Consider the following 13,964-nt stretch of genomic DNA (forward strand, 5'->3'; position numbering starts at 1 on the left):
CTTCTGCCATACGCATTCATTCTTTTTCTTGAATTTCTGAGATTACATCTTGCAAATGGGCGAGGCAGTGGCGCAGTAGGTAGTGCTGTTGCCTCACAGCAAGAAGGTCGCTGAGTTGCTGGTTCGAGCCTCGGCTCAGTTGATGTTTCTGTGTGGAGTTTGCATGTTCTCCCTGCGTTCGCGTGGGTTTCCTCAGGGTACTCCGGTTTCCCCCACAGGCCAAAGACATGCAGTACAGGTGAATTGGATAGGCTAAATTGTCCGTAGTGTGTGTGTGTGAATGTGTGTGTGGATGTTTCCCAGGGATGGGTTGCGGCTGGAAGGGTATCCGCTGCGTAAAAAACTTGCTGGATAAGTTGGCGGTTCATTCCGCTGTGGTGACCCGGATTAATAAAGGGACTAAGCTGACAAGAAAATGAATGAATGAATGAATGAACATCTTGCAAATCTGACAGTTTTTCATGGAATTCAGAGTTGACATCTTTAGATCTGACGTCATTCGATTTTTTGATGTCCTGACAATTTTGAGATTAGATTTAGATCTCTTGAAATTCTTAATTTACATCATATAATTATGACCTTTTGTAGTGATTTTTGAGTTCACAGTAGATATAAATTGTTTATATTTCTGACTTATTTCTTTGGGTTCGCTTCTCTCAATTCTAACTTGTGTCAGCTTGTAATTCAAATTTTTATTGAAAGTTTACTTTTTATTTACTTAGTTTACTATACACAGTACAAATATTATCTTTTTTGGAATTATGAGTTTATATCTTAGATTTCTGACTTATTTCTTGAAATTTTGCAGTTTACTGTATATCTCACAACTCTTTATCATTAAATTTTAAATCTCTTAATTATATTTGAAATCTCTCAATGCTGACATAATATCTTGAAATGTTTATATCGTACAAAACAGACATTTATCTGAGTGAAAATACTTCCATCTGCAGTTTCTAAGTCTAATATTTCAGAACTGTGTCTTATTATTTGGAATTTTAGTGTCTTTATCTTCGAATTCTTGACATTTAAACTTTTTGTTCTCAGAATTTAGAGTTTAAATCTCTCAATTCTGACATTATATCTTGAAATGTAAAGTTTACATCTTAAAAATTTGACATTTAAGATTCATATATCTGCCATTTTGTTTGGAATTCTAAGATTATATCTCAGAATTCTGACTTATTTCTTGTAATTTTAGTGTCTGCAACTCCGCATTCTTGACATTATATTTATTATTTCTCAGAATTCAGAGTTTTCATCTTTCAATTCTGACATTATATCTTGAAATGGGAAGTTTACATCTTAAAAACTTGACATATGACTTCCATATATTCGCCATTTTGTTTGGAATTTTACGTCTTTATCTCAGAATTCTGACTTATTTCTTGGAATTTTAAAGTTTATATCTCACAACTCCTAACATTTAGAATTGAAGTTTCTTAATTCTGATATTTGATCTTGAAAGGTAAAGTTTACATCTTAAAAATTTGTCATTTTTTGAGTGGATATCCTTCGATCTGCCATTTTGTTTGGAATTCGAAGTTTATGCATTAGAATTCTGTCCTATTTCTCGCAATTTTAGTCTACATCTCAGCATTCTTGACATTATAACTACTTGTTCTCAGAGTTCTCAGGGTTTAAATCTCTCAATTTGACATTATATCTTGAAATGTGAAGTTTACATCTTAAAAATCTGGCATTTTCTAAGTGGATATCTTTCAATCTGCCATTTTGTTTGAAATTTGAAGTTTACTGTATATATTAGAATTGTCTTATTAATCTCTCATTTCTGACATTATATTTTGAAACGTGGAGTTTATAACTTGCAGTTCTCTTTGTTTTTCTCAAATCCTAAGCATGCATATCTCAAAGTCTGTCTTTTTTTCTTTTTTTCTAAAATTCTTAGGTTCAAACCATGAGCACCAAAACAAACATCAATACGATTTTCAAAGTACATTTTTGCAGAAGAAAATTATTGTATATACTGCAGGTATAAAATGTGATAAGAGAGTGAGCGCACAGTGAACAAATTTAGATATTTGGGAGAAGTGCCATGCCTTGCAGCACCACCTCCAGCTCACCCTTCGGGTTATAGTCACACTAATTTGCCTTTATAACAGAAGCTGCCTGTTTGTCACTAAAGAAACAAGGTTTTGGCACTGAAAAGACGGCATCTTTAATTCTAAGCCGCCTTTTATTGAGTTTGGACTTTGTGTTGGACACTAATAAACAGGATTCAGCAGTGGCCAGCGCTTTGCGTTAATCCCTGCCTGTTCTCTCCTATCTTGCCAGTAATGGCTTTTCTTTTGTAACTGCCTTCAAGGCGTGAATAATGGCAGTGCACAGTGGTGGAAAATGAGGAGGAAAATTCGGAATTGTCGGCTGCGTATAAATGCCTGTTTGTAGGAGTCGCCAGGAAAACAATGAGGGTGATTATGGAACTCATGAAAGTGTTTTAACATTATTAGAGCGAATGAAAGAGTCGCCTCACCTGAGAGGACAATGTGTGTGTGTGTGTGTGTTTTTGCTCTTTGTATTAAGCACTTTAATAAAAGCCTTATTTAGATGGTAACCATAAAAGGAAGCCTGCTTTGAGAGGGTACGCAAATAATTTTGGAGAACTGATTCAGTCACAACCAATAAATTAGGTATGAATAGAGTTTATTCTGTTATGTGGCCTTTTGATAGTGATGGCTATCTAGTGAATCTGCTGCATATTGTGTACTGTTGCTATGGAGACTGCTTTTGAATTTCTCTTTGTATAAGGTTTGCACTGTCATATCAAGACCTAAGCCCAGAACAGATGATGAAATGAAACGTACAGAGATGAATATGATTTTTTTTTTTTTTTTTTACGTGAGACCAATTTTAAACAAAATGAATGTTGGGAGTATTATTATTATTATTATTATTATTATTATTATTATTATTATTATTATTATTATTATTATTATTATTATTATTATTATTATTATTATTATTATTATTATTATTATTATTATTGGGATGTCCAACCTAAACCATTGCAATTCTTGACCAGTTAAGACCAGGCTGGAAATGGCTGGAACCAGCCTGAAAATGGTTTAAAACTGTTTTGTTTTTTTGTTTTGTTTTTTCCAGCAGGGTGTTGTTATTATTATTATTATTATTATTATTATTATTATTATTATTATTATTATTATTATTATTATTATTATTATTATTATTATTATTATTTTTTATTATTATTATTTTTTATATACTTCCATAAATGCCCTTATTGTACTGAACAAATTATTTTATAAGCATTTGAAATTATTGTGATTTGAGCATTTGATGTAAAAAAATATGTACAATTTTAAAATGTAAAAACATATATTTATATTATATTATATTATATTATATTATATTATATTATATTATATTATATTATATTATATTATATTATATTATATTATTATATTATATTATATTAATATAACCATATAGAAACTTACTTAAATAAAAAGTCTATTCAAGTATAATACGAGAAATCTTCCTTACCAAGACATTATTCTAAGGATTTCTCAATGCGCCAAGGGCCCAAATTTTGTCTTTCTGTTTTTTTTAGCACAAATCTTGTTCATAACTCATATTTTTTGCTATTGACGTCTACATCAAGTTGATTTGATCATCCGCAGAACAATGTTATACCCGACACATACCTACAAATGCAAAACTGACAAATCAATGCTATGGGCGCTGATCTGACAAATGGTGACAAAGTGCTGCTCACAAATCATCTTTCAGACTTCCAAGCTGAACCACGAATATACAGAAGTGATACAATTTCAGATTTACTTAGAGGAGACAGAGATTTCTGTCTGCATCTTGTTCTTTGAAAGTAAAAGAGATTTTATTTGCAGGGGAAAGAATGACGAATCATTCCAATACCTTTAAAGAGCCTCATTTGCATAGTTCATATTTCGCTTATATAACATCTAATTAAAAGTGTATCAAACTATTCGAAGTTGCTGAAATGGGATCTAAACAACAGGTTGAAGGAATAGTTTAGCCAAATTTTTTATATTTCACTCAGGTGGTTTCAGACCTGGATTTATCTTTTTTGCTATTATGCTCATTTGTACTACATGTAAAATAAGAGAGTTAGTTTGTGAGGTTCAAAATAGCACACAAATATTTTTTTATAACTCTGAAATTGTTCCTTCTAGGCTTTGCTCCAATATTGTGCTGTTTTGGTGACTTTGGCTTTAAATGCAACTGAGATTGTGTTCCCAGCCCTCTTTTCAAAAGAATGTGGCGCTATAAATCCCTATGTGTGACCATAGTGGCTGATTCAAACATGTAAGGCTGTGTTCAAACCAGACACGAAAAACGCGGATAAACCACACTATTCGTATGTAACGCGTGAACAATTTGAGTTTACTCGCTTCATTTGTGCATCAAATTCGGTTCATTCACATTCACTTCACAATAGGCACAGATTTGCATCATGGGCCCGATGACTACCTTCATTGCTAAATGGCTAACATGGGTTTTATTGAGATAATAGCTGTGCTCTATGTGGTTTAGGAAGACTGAAAAACAGTGCAGATTCATTCGGGGTCGTGTCTGAGTCCACTAGATCCAGATTTCAGAGGAGCAGCCAGCTCTGTGAGTTCATCAACTCCTCCAGAAACTATACCTGGATGATGAACCTATTTGATGAACTGTTGTCCAGTGTTGGCAGAAGGATTTCCCCTCGGGACACCAACAGCATTATGTCATAATCACGCCCCTACAAGAGCAAACTCCTGATTGGTTAATGTGACGTGAATGTCTGCTGTTCAGATATTCCAACTCGAGAATCAAATGTGTAAAATGCTCAATTTTTTGGTGCTTCATTCACATGAATTGCGTCATTTGCACCGCCTCATTTGCACGAACAGCGACGCAGGATGTCTATGCGTGTCTTTGCATTGACTTAACATGTAAATCACATGCGCTTGACGCTTCATCAACATCTGGTATGAACGCAGCATAATGGCAGATTGCTACTTCTCATAGAGCTTTCTATGATAATGAGGGAAAATCTAATGTCACTATGGGCGGGGCTTTCCCTTTCCGATGACATGTACAAAGGAAGAATATTAATCAAAGTGTTTCTGCAGACTGTATTTATGAAGTGTGATTATAAAAACTATAATTAACTAATTGTTACAATTAGTAGCTGGCTATATTGACACTCTTTTTCCACACAACTGTGTTTAAACCCCTTATAACCGTGATTTTTGTCCCCCTTTGGTACAAATACAGATATTTTGAGGAATGGTGAACAAAAAATTGTGGAAGTCAGTGGCCACTGGTTTTCTTCAAAAACATTCTACATTCTAACAGAAAAACTAAACTCAAAGAGGTTTATGAAAAGTGAGTCAGTAAGTGATGACAGAGTTGTTAATTTTTTATAATGAAAAGAATAGTATGCGGGTGAATAGGGTAGATTAAAACTGATATTTATCACCATACTTCCCCAGCTGATTTAAAAAATCAAGAGCTGCGAACATTCATATCACACATTTTCTATAATGTTATATTTAAATATGCAAATTAGGCCTCTTTCATGAAATACATGCTAATTTGCACATATTTCTAGCACTAAAATCTGAATCCTGAATTAAGTCAAGTGGAAGAGTTCACATGCATAAACCTTTAAAGGCTGATTTACACTTCTGCATTTATACAACGCATAGCACTAGCTCTGTGATTGGTCAGCTTGATAGCTGAGCCGAGTGTGGGCGGTGCTGAGAGCCGTGTGTCCGATGGAGCGAGTGTTTACAAGTTTCAAGTCCAATGAAGGAGCTCCAGATGTTTTGTATTTACCTTATGATTAAAGTTGATGGACGTCTGCCAGTTCACGCCTCTGAATGAGTGAGTTTTAGCTACCCTGTAAAAGATTATACTGTATGATCTGTTAAACTAAGCTATTCATGTTCTCACTTAATTTTATAAATTACACGAGCTGTTCTGAGTCAGTTTAACATAATATAAGTTTAATAGACTTATAAGGTTAATTTGATTCAGCTTAAAAATTTAAGGCTACCAGGATTTTTTTTTTACAGTGTACTTGTGCATTAGAGTAGTATTCAGATAAAACAAAACATCCGAAAAGAAACTCTATACAGAGAAATATAACACAACCTATTGCCAGCTAGTGTTTCAGAAGTGTTATTGCAGAGCAACACAAACAGCTGGCAGAAGTATAAATGCATGGCTATGAGTAATGCATACGCTGTGGGTCATGGCGATTGCTAGATGCAGAAGTGTAAACCAGCCTTAAGTTTCATCTGATTTTTTGCTTTTAAAATTGGCATTTTTTCCAGGCTCTATATGTTTAAGTTCAGTTATTTCACTTTAAAGACAACTAAAATAAGCGTATATTTGCCATAAATCTCAAAGTACTAAACCTACAAATATGATTTTTTTTTTTCATTTTTAAAGAAAATACTTTGAAGCTTTTGCATCTAAACTCTTCAAATCTACATATTTTTGACATTATAAGAGTCATTGGTTACACAGAGAATTTGGGGAATTTTCAGTTATTGGTTGAATGAAATGTTGAATATAATCAGATTGTAGTATAATCAGAGATGTAGAATCCGCTGTGTAAAAATCTTCAAAATATACATATGATCAAAACTGTGAAGTCTGGTGTATGAAAGAGCAGCTGAAGAAGAGATTTAAGGCTCAGTGCTAGAGAAAAAAACTCATTTTAAGAAAAAGGCCTTTAAAAACATGTATCGTAATTGAAATCTGCAGACACAAATTGATAAAGTGCACCAAAAGGAACACTTAAAAGGGTACTTTGGTTGTTTCCGTTACATCAGACCAAAAAAAAAAAAAGAAGCCAAAAACCACAAAATCTCAAAACAGACAGGTGCATGCAAATGTTTTCGCCTGCAGTATTTTGCGTTAATCAAATAAATCTTGCGCCTTGTGTTTTGTGTGACAGGCACCATTTCCGTCAACTCGATTCGCACTCCCTACAACGCTCCTGGTGAGAGTGAGATCTTGGACCTGGACGATAAACTGTACCTGGGCGGCCTGCCAGAGGACCGGGCCGGTCTGATCTTCCCCACGGAGGTGTGGACCGCTCTCCTAAATTACGGCTATGTGGGCTGTGTGCGGGATCTGTTCATGGATGGCCAGAGCAAGGACATTCGGCGGATAGCAGAGGCTCAGAGAGCGGTCGGGGTGAAGCCGTCTTGCTCTAAAGAACCCCCCAAACAGTGTCTGAGCAACCCCTGTCTGAACAGCGGCACCTGCAGAGAGGGCTGGAACCGCTATGTGTGCGACTGCTCCGGGACGGGATATCTGGGACGCTCCTGTGAGAGAGGTGAGACACTGAGTTTTGGCATGTAGAGTTCGCTGTTGTGTCACTTTATCATCTTTCGTGATAAATTGGACTGTCAGCAGATTTGATGTAAGCTGTTTCTGATTTGTCACTTTGGGTAGTCAGTGAAATCTCATTGGTTTAATATACAGCTTTGGAAAATAGTGGCACACAAAAATATTGTAACATATTTGAGCATCTGACACGCTTACAATGGATACATTTATTGTTTTAGGCTAAATTGTTTTAAAACGTCTATTAATGCCTGTAGTTAGTAATTAATTTGTGTTATGTAATTCACAACAAATAATTAATTATTAATAAGTAATAAATACTTGTTGCCAATGGACAAAAATGTGTTTAGAAGCATAAAAACGATATAAATAAAATTTTTTCCCAAATAATAATCACCATCATTCATTTATACTATGATTTACCAAAGACAAACACTGAAACAAAATCATTAAATATAATAATAACTACAAGCCAAAAATATTAATCTGATGTATTTAGAATTAGAATCATTTGATAAAATATGAACCTATTTTCAAGATCACTGTTAGGGCCGTTAATTATTTATACTTTGCTAATACCACTAGTCAGCAAAAAGTTTGAATAAATTATAATATAATAAAATAAAGTATGATGCCTCATTAGTTTATAGAATTTTAATTGTCAGAACAGGCTCATTAAAATCCTGACTTTAATTTTAAATAAACACATTCAACAGAATAATAATGGAACACTGGAAAAAAGCTTTTATTCATCCAATAAAAACAAATGTAGGGTAACTGTTCACATTTAAATTTTAATCACTTGACCCAAGGAAAAATAAATCATTTGCCTTAAACAATATTTTCTATCCCCATGAGAACAATTTTAGGTAACACTTTTTGAGTATTAGTAGACTGTCTGCTTAATATCTGTTGATACTGCTCCTTCAACAGACATTTAACTGACTATAAGAAACTTTTCAAGTACATGTCAACTTACACTAACCCTAACCCCAACCTAACAGTCTACGTATAAATAAGAATTAGTTGGCATGTAGATGCAATGTAACTTAAATTCAACAAATGTGACCCAATGTTGTATAACCTGTTACAAAGCATATTTGTTTTGTTGAAGATAGTCAACTAATTTAAATTCAAACTTTTTTAAACAAGAAGATATGGCTTTAAACAAAATAAAAATTACCATAAAATGTTCATTCATCTAAGAAAAAAGGGTAATGGTTTCACATCTAAATTTGATCACTTGAGTGAAAAATAATTTCCCTTAAACAATATTTTTTTAAGTCTACAAAAGTACAAAGCATATTGAGCTTCTGTTTAATATGCATGCACAGGTCTGTGGGAATAACTTTACAATTTTACATTGGTCAAAATAAAGATTTCTTAGTTGAGCTCCTAATCAGAAACATTTATATTTATATTGAATTTAAAATATATTAGTTGAAAAATAAAACAGATAACATTAAACTGAAACGAAATATACATTTTTTATTGAATTGAATGTTTTTTTTTTCTTAAACATTATTTTATCCATATTTTGAAAGGTTTTAAAAACTTCATTTAAAAGATCGAATTAGACTCCTGCATTTTGAATAAAACGATCATCTCAATCATTTGCACAATTTATATGATTGTTTTTGAATAAGGACCTTACTTAAATGCAGTAATTGTTTGATATCTGATATTTTAATCTAAGATATTTACATTGTTTTAAGATTACAGATATGGCCACTGAGAATGTGCATTTCTTCATGCGCTACTGCAATTTGTCATGCGCATTGCTGTAAGAAAGGCTGCCTATTCATTAAAAAAAAAAAAACAATTACGGAATATCCACTAGGTGGTGCGAGGAACAACCGCTTTGCCATTGCCGGGCCAGTGCGAGCGAACGTCCCCAAATCAAACAACCTGCCCAGGACTGCGTTTCCAAAAAACATCATTAGCCAACTAAGGTCCCATGCTATAAAATACACAATTTATCACTTAGGCCTATGAAAATATTATTTAAAAACTGTGCTGAAAGAAAAAAGCACAAGAAAGAATGCCGCTTTAAAACAGAAACTTTTTTATCAACGTACTTTTTTTTTTAGACATTTATTTCCGTTTTTTTACTTACAAAAATTTTATGTCGGTATGTTAACGGAGTGCTTGCTTTGGGCGGTTAGTGTTTTAGGCAAATGAGTGGAGCGCATGACCATGGAGCGGAATGCTTAGCAGAGCGTCACACCTCTCATCTCCGCTCACATGCTCTGGCTGCTACAGTATGTCAGTTCATAACATGTTACCTAACTGCCCCCTGCTGGTCATGCCTTTCTTGTGTCAGACCATTTTGTGCTGTGCCCCGCAGTACTGCAGCACTGCAGCACTGCATGTGGTCATGTTCATTTACTTGCGCATTCTCAGTAGCCACATCTGTAAATATATATATATTTTAGATAGAACACATCACGTGTGTTTCTTATTTTTTTGCTTTTTGCTCTTCACACTGAGAATCAAAGTAATAGGGCGAGGTGATGAAGCACCAGAGCTTCTGTGAACGTTTTGTACACTCTTTTCTTTCTGCCATGACGTGTAAAGACGTGGCGCTCATTCAGAGATATTTAGTCTATTATGTTGCGTAGGGAAAGGTGACATTCAGCGCTTTGTTGCCTCAGCCTCAGCAAAGAAAAAAGTCTCGCTCTTTGTCAGCTCATCCTTGACAGAAAGTGACGTTACTGTTACTGTGGTAATTGTGTTTCTCCTCAGTCCATGTCATCTTCAGAGAGAACCACTCAAGCACGGATTATGTTTTTGTCTTTTGTCTCCCTCTCTCCCAGAATTTACATTCGGTAGTTTTTCCAGTTGAACAAAAAAGGCTAGCACTCAAAAAAAACAAACAAAATAAAAATAAGTAAAGTCATCAGTAGTGTAACTTAATATAAGGATGATGACACATTTCAACATTTGACTTAATTTAGGTAAATGAAACCCAAGAGCCAAATTTATTTTGAACCAATAATATCAAATGTCTTCCAGTTGAATTATCTTGGGAATTTATCTTGTACAGTTTGCTCTTGTTTAGATGATTTGGGTATATGCCGAGCTAGTGTTGTTCCCATACTGATAAACTTCCGGTGACCTGTAATTGTGAATTTTTTTTCCATTATATACGGTATATATATATTTTTTTTTTACTCGCACTCACCCTTCAGAATCGGCAGACTAGCACAGAAGCTCGATTGAATATACTGGGGTAAAATAAATGCTCATATTATAAAGTCACGGTGGGGAAAATGTAATTTAATGCAGTGCTTCTTGTACAATCTGAGACCCACTTTATATCGGATATCACTTAGCCAGTAGAGATCGCTGATTTTTAAATAAAACAGACCTTAAACGTGCTGAATTTTTGCATTGGCATACAGTTCACCGGAAGTGCTTGACCCAGGTTACTGGCAAATTAAAAGTCCAATTAGGATGCTTCGGCATATACCCTATATACTCTTAATCAACACATTTGAACAACTGCACTGTAAAAAAATGATTACTAACTTTACTTAAAAAAGGAGGAGACATGTTGCTTTAAAAGCAACAAGTTGACTTTACTTAAAAAGTTAAGTAAATCTGTTGTAGCATGGAAATTTTAAGTTGATTTAAAGTACAAATCAAAACGAATAATATGACTTTGTTAGCTCACATTGCAAATTGTGTGCTGAATAAATCCTCTGTGCATGGCATTAAGAAAAAAAAAATACTTTGCCCTAGTGATCTAAAATTAAAATCTGGTTAAATTCTCAGATTCTGTCTGTCTGAGGTATTCTAAAAGCATAAACTGAGCTCTTCTAAAACCCTTTTCCTGATCTTTCTGAATAAAATACCTACTTAACTACATCCAATCAGCTTGCAGTAGAAAAACAGACCACTATTTTTTCATTTAATATTCCGTTTCTCTAGGAACTGTCACAATACACACACACACACACACACACAAACAAACACACACTCACACACACACACACACACACACACACAAAATAACAGTTGCAGCTTCTGGTTCATGTGGACTAACTTAATTCTTATAATTATGCACATTGTTTATTTACTTTATAAAAGTAAGGCAATAGGTTTACTTCAAGTAAAGTCAATTAATTGTTTTAAAAGCCACATGTTTACTCGCTTATTTTAAGTAAAGTCAACTAATGTATATATATAGATCAGCTAATGTATATATACAGATCAGCCACTTTTGACGCTCATAAACAATCATAAAGTCCTCATGCTGCAGGAATTAGGAGGTTTTCTGACGGTGCAGCTGTTGTGCAGTAAGGGGTTTGCGTCTTTAATAAACTACGACAGTTTGCGGTCACTGAACAGTAAGAATGATTAATAAATCCATATCAAACAGTCCCTTAAAGGTCACATCTTGCTTTCAGTTTTGGACTCACACACAAGCAAACCACGCCAAAGCCCAAGTGAACCGAACCTGATTCAGAGCACTCACACTTCTCAAACGATCCGGGAAACAGGCCTGGGCACAGTTTGTATAGCATAGTGTGAGTAGGCCCTAATACTGGCATTAATCTACAGCACTATTCCACTACTGGTGTGAATTACAGGAGGTTTGGACTCATCAATTAATGTTTAGTAAATCAAAGACCACAACAAGATGTGTGAGGAAATTGGCCCTTTACATTGTGAGAAAAAGTTTTCTCTGACCTGCATCTTAAATCTAAAATATGAATAATTAAAATAATATACCATAAATATAGCATTGTGTATGCATGATCGCGCCTCGCAGTCAATGTGGGAAAATATTTAGTCAGCAGTCTGAAAACGGCAGATCTAGAGCACCGATAGATGCAGTACATGTTCACAAGACACTTTTCTCATAAAAAAGCTGTTTGTTTCTACATAGTCTACAAGAAAAAGTAAAACTAGATACTTAGTTTGTATTTTAATAGACACCTACTGTATATGCTCGCACGTGGAAGTTAACTTTAACTGTAAAATAAGTGAAGTATTTTATGGTCATTCATTTATTGTCTCAGGAAAGCAAACTTGTCACTGTTGGTTTTATATCAAACACTAGGTCATCTTTGATCATCACACATCTGCTGAAATCAGCCAGCAAATCCATTTTGCCTCAAAAACCTGAAAACTTTGATCATTCATTTATTCATTCATTTTCAGCTTTGTCCCTTTTATTAATCTGGGGTCGCCACAGCGCAATGAACCGCCAACTTATCCACCACATGTTTTACACAGTGAATGCCCTTCCAGCTGCAATCCCATCTCTGGAAAGCACCCATACACTCTCATTCACACACAAATACACTACGGACAATTTTAGCTTACCCAATTTACCTATAGAGCATGTCTTTAGACTTGTGGGGGAAACCGGAGCACCCAGAGAAACCCATGTAAACGCAAGGAGAAAATACAAACTTGACACGCAAATGCCAACTGACCCAGCCAAGGCTCGAACCAGCAACCCTTTTGTTGTGAGGCAACTTTGTTGTGTCGCCAAACTTTAATCAGTTTTATTACTAAATTAGATGTAATTGAATAAATGAATTTGATTCACTGAAGCATGCATATATATTACACAAGCTAACATTAGCCAAAAAATATTTGACTACCCCAGTAGTTGCACACTGACTACTGGTTACCTCAAAACCTTAATTCAAAGAAAATCTCCAAACTAAGGGAAGATTAAACTTTAGAAAATCTTCCTTTTTACCTTCAATGCTTACAATTGCAATTATTGTCACCATTTTCCCCTCTAAATGCAGTCCCACGCAAAGTCCTCTACCCAGTTAGCTATGCCCACAACAATTAGTTCTCCAATTATTATTATTATTATTTTTATTTATTTATTTATTTATTTATTTTTATTTTTATTTTATTTTAAAATTTAAGCTGATTGAACATTGACAAGACTGCACGGTGGCTCAGTGGTTAGCACTTTCATGGTTCGAGTCCTGGCTGATCTAGTTGGCATTTCTGTGTGGAGTTCCTCCCAGAAACCCACTGTGTCTCACACTGAGAGTTTATGGGTGTTTCCCAGTACTGAGTTGCGACTGGAGGAACAACATATGCCAGAATTGAGAGTTGATGGTTCATTCTGCTGTGGCGACCCCCGATAAATAACGGATTAAGCCAAAGGAAAATGAATGAATGAATGATTGAATGAACATAGACAAGGCAGGGCAAGTTTTCTTATATAGCCAATTCATTCAATTATTCATTTTCTTGTCGGCTTAGTCCCTTTATTAATCCAGGGTCGCCACAGCGGAATGAACCATAAACTTATCCAGCAATTTTTTACTCAGCCGATGCCCTTCCAGCTGCAACCCATCTCTTTCAGAAACAATGCTGATTCAAAGGGCTTTACATAATCAAGAATGAAAAAGGATTAGAAAACAAAAACAAAAACTGAAATCATCAAAAATAGATTAAAGTGTGCTAAAACAAGTTTTAAAGGAATAAAAAAAGAAAGAAAGACAAAAAATGTTGGATGATCTGTTGGATGTACGTTATAGCACAGTGCTCATTCGGTAAATGAACAGATGAAACAGCTCAACATAATACATAATACTTGTACTTTTAATTGTGAACAT

The 13,964-nt window shown here is 34.6% G+C and overlaps 1 protein-coding gene across 49 annotated transcripts in view; it reads left to right on the forward strand.

The window, feature by feature from the left end:
• Positions 1-13,964, forward strand: part of nrxn1a (neurexin 1a) — a 290,869-nt gene that overhangs the window by 132,682 nt on the left and 144,223 nt on the right. For all 49 annotated transcript variants that reach the window (NM_001080021.3, XM_087275226.1, XM_087275225.1 and 46 more), the window contains 1 exon segment: positions 6,971-7,354. In NM_001080021.3, coding sequence (NP_001073490.1) covers positions 6,971-7,354 — 384 coding nt within the window.

Source organism: Danio rerio, chromosome 12 (genome assembly GCF_052040795.2).
Source record: "Danio rerio strain M-AB ecotype USA chromosome 12, GRCz13ab, whole genome shotgun sequence".
Classification (NCBI taxonomy): Eukaryota; Metazoa; Chordata; class Actinopteri; order Cypriniformes; family Danionidae; genus Danio; species Danio rerio.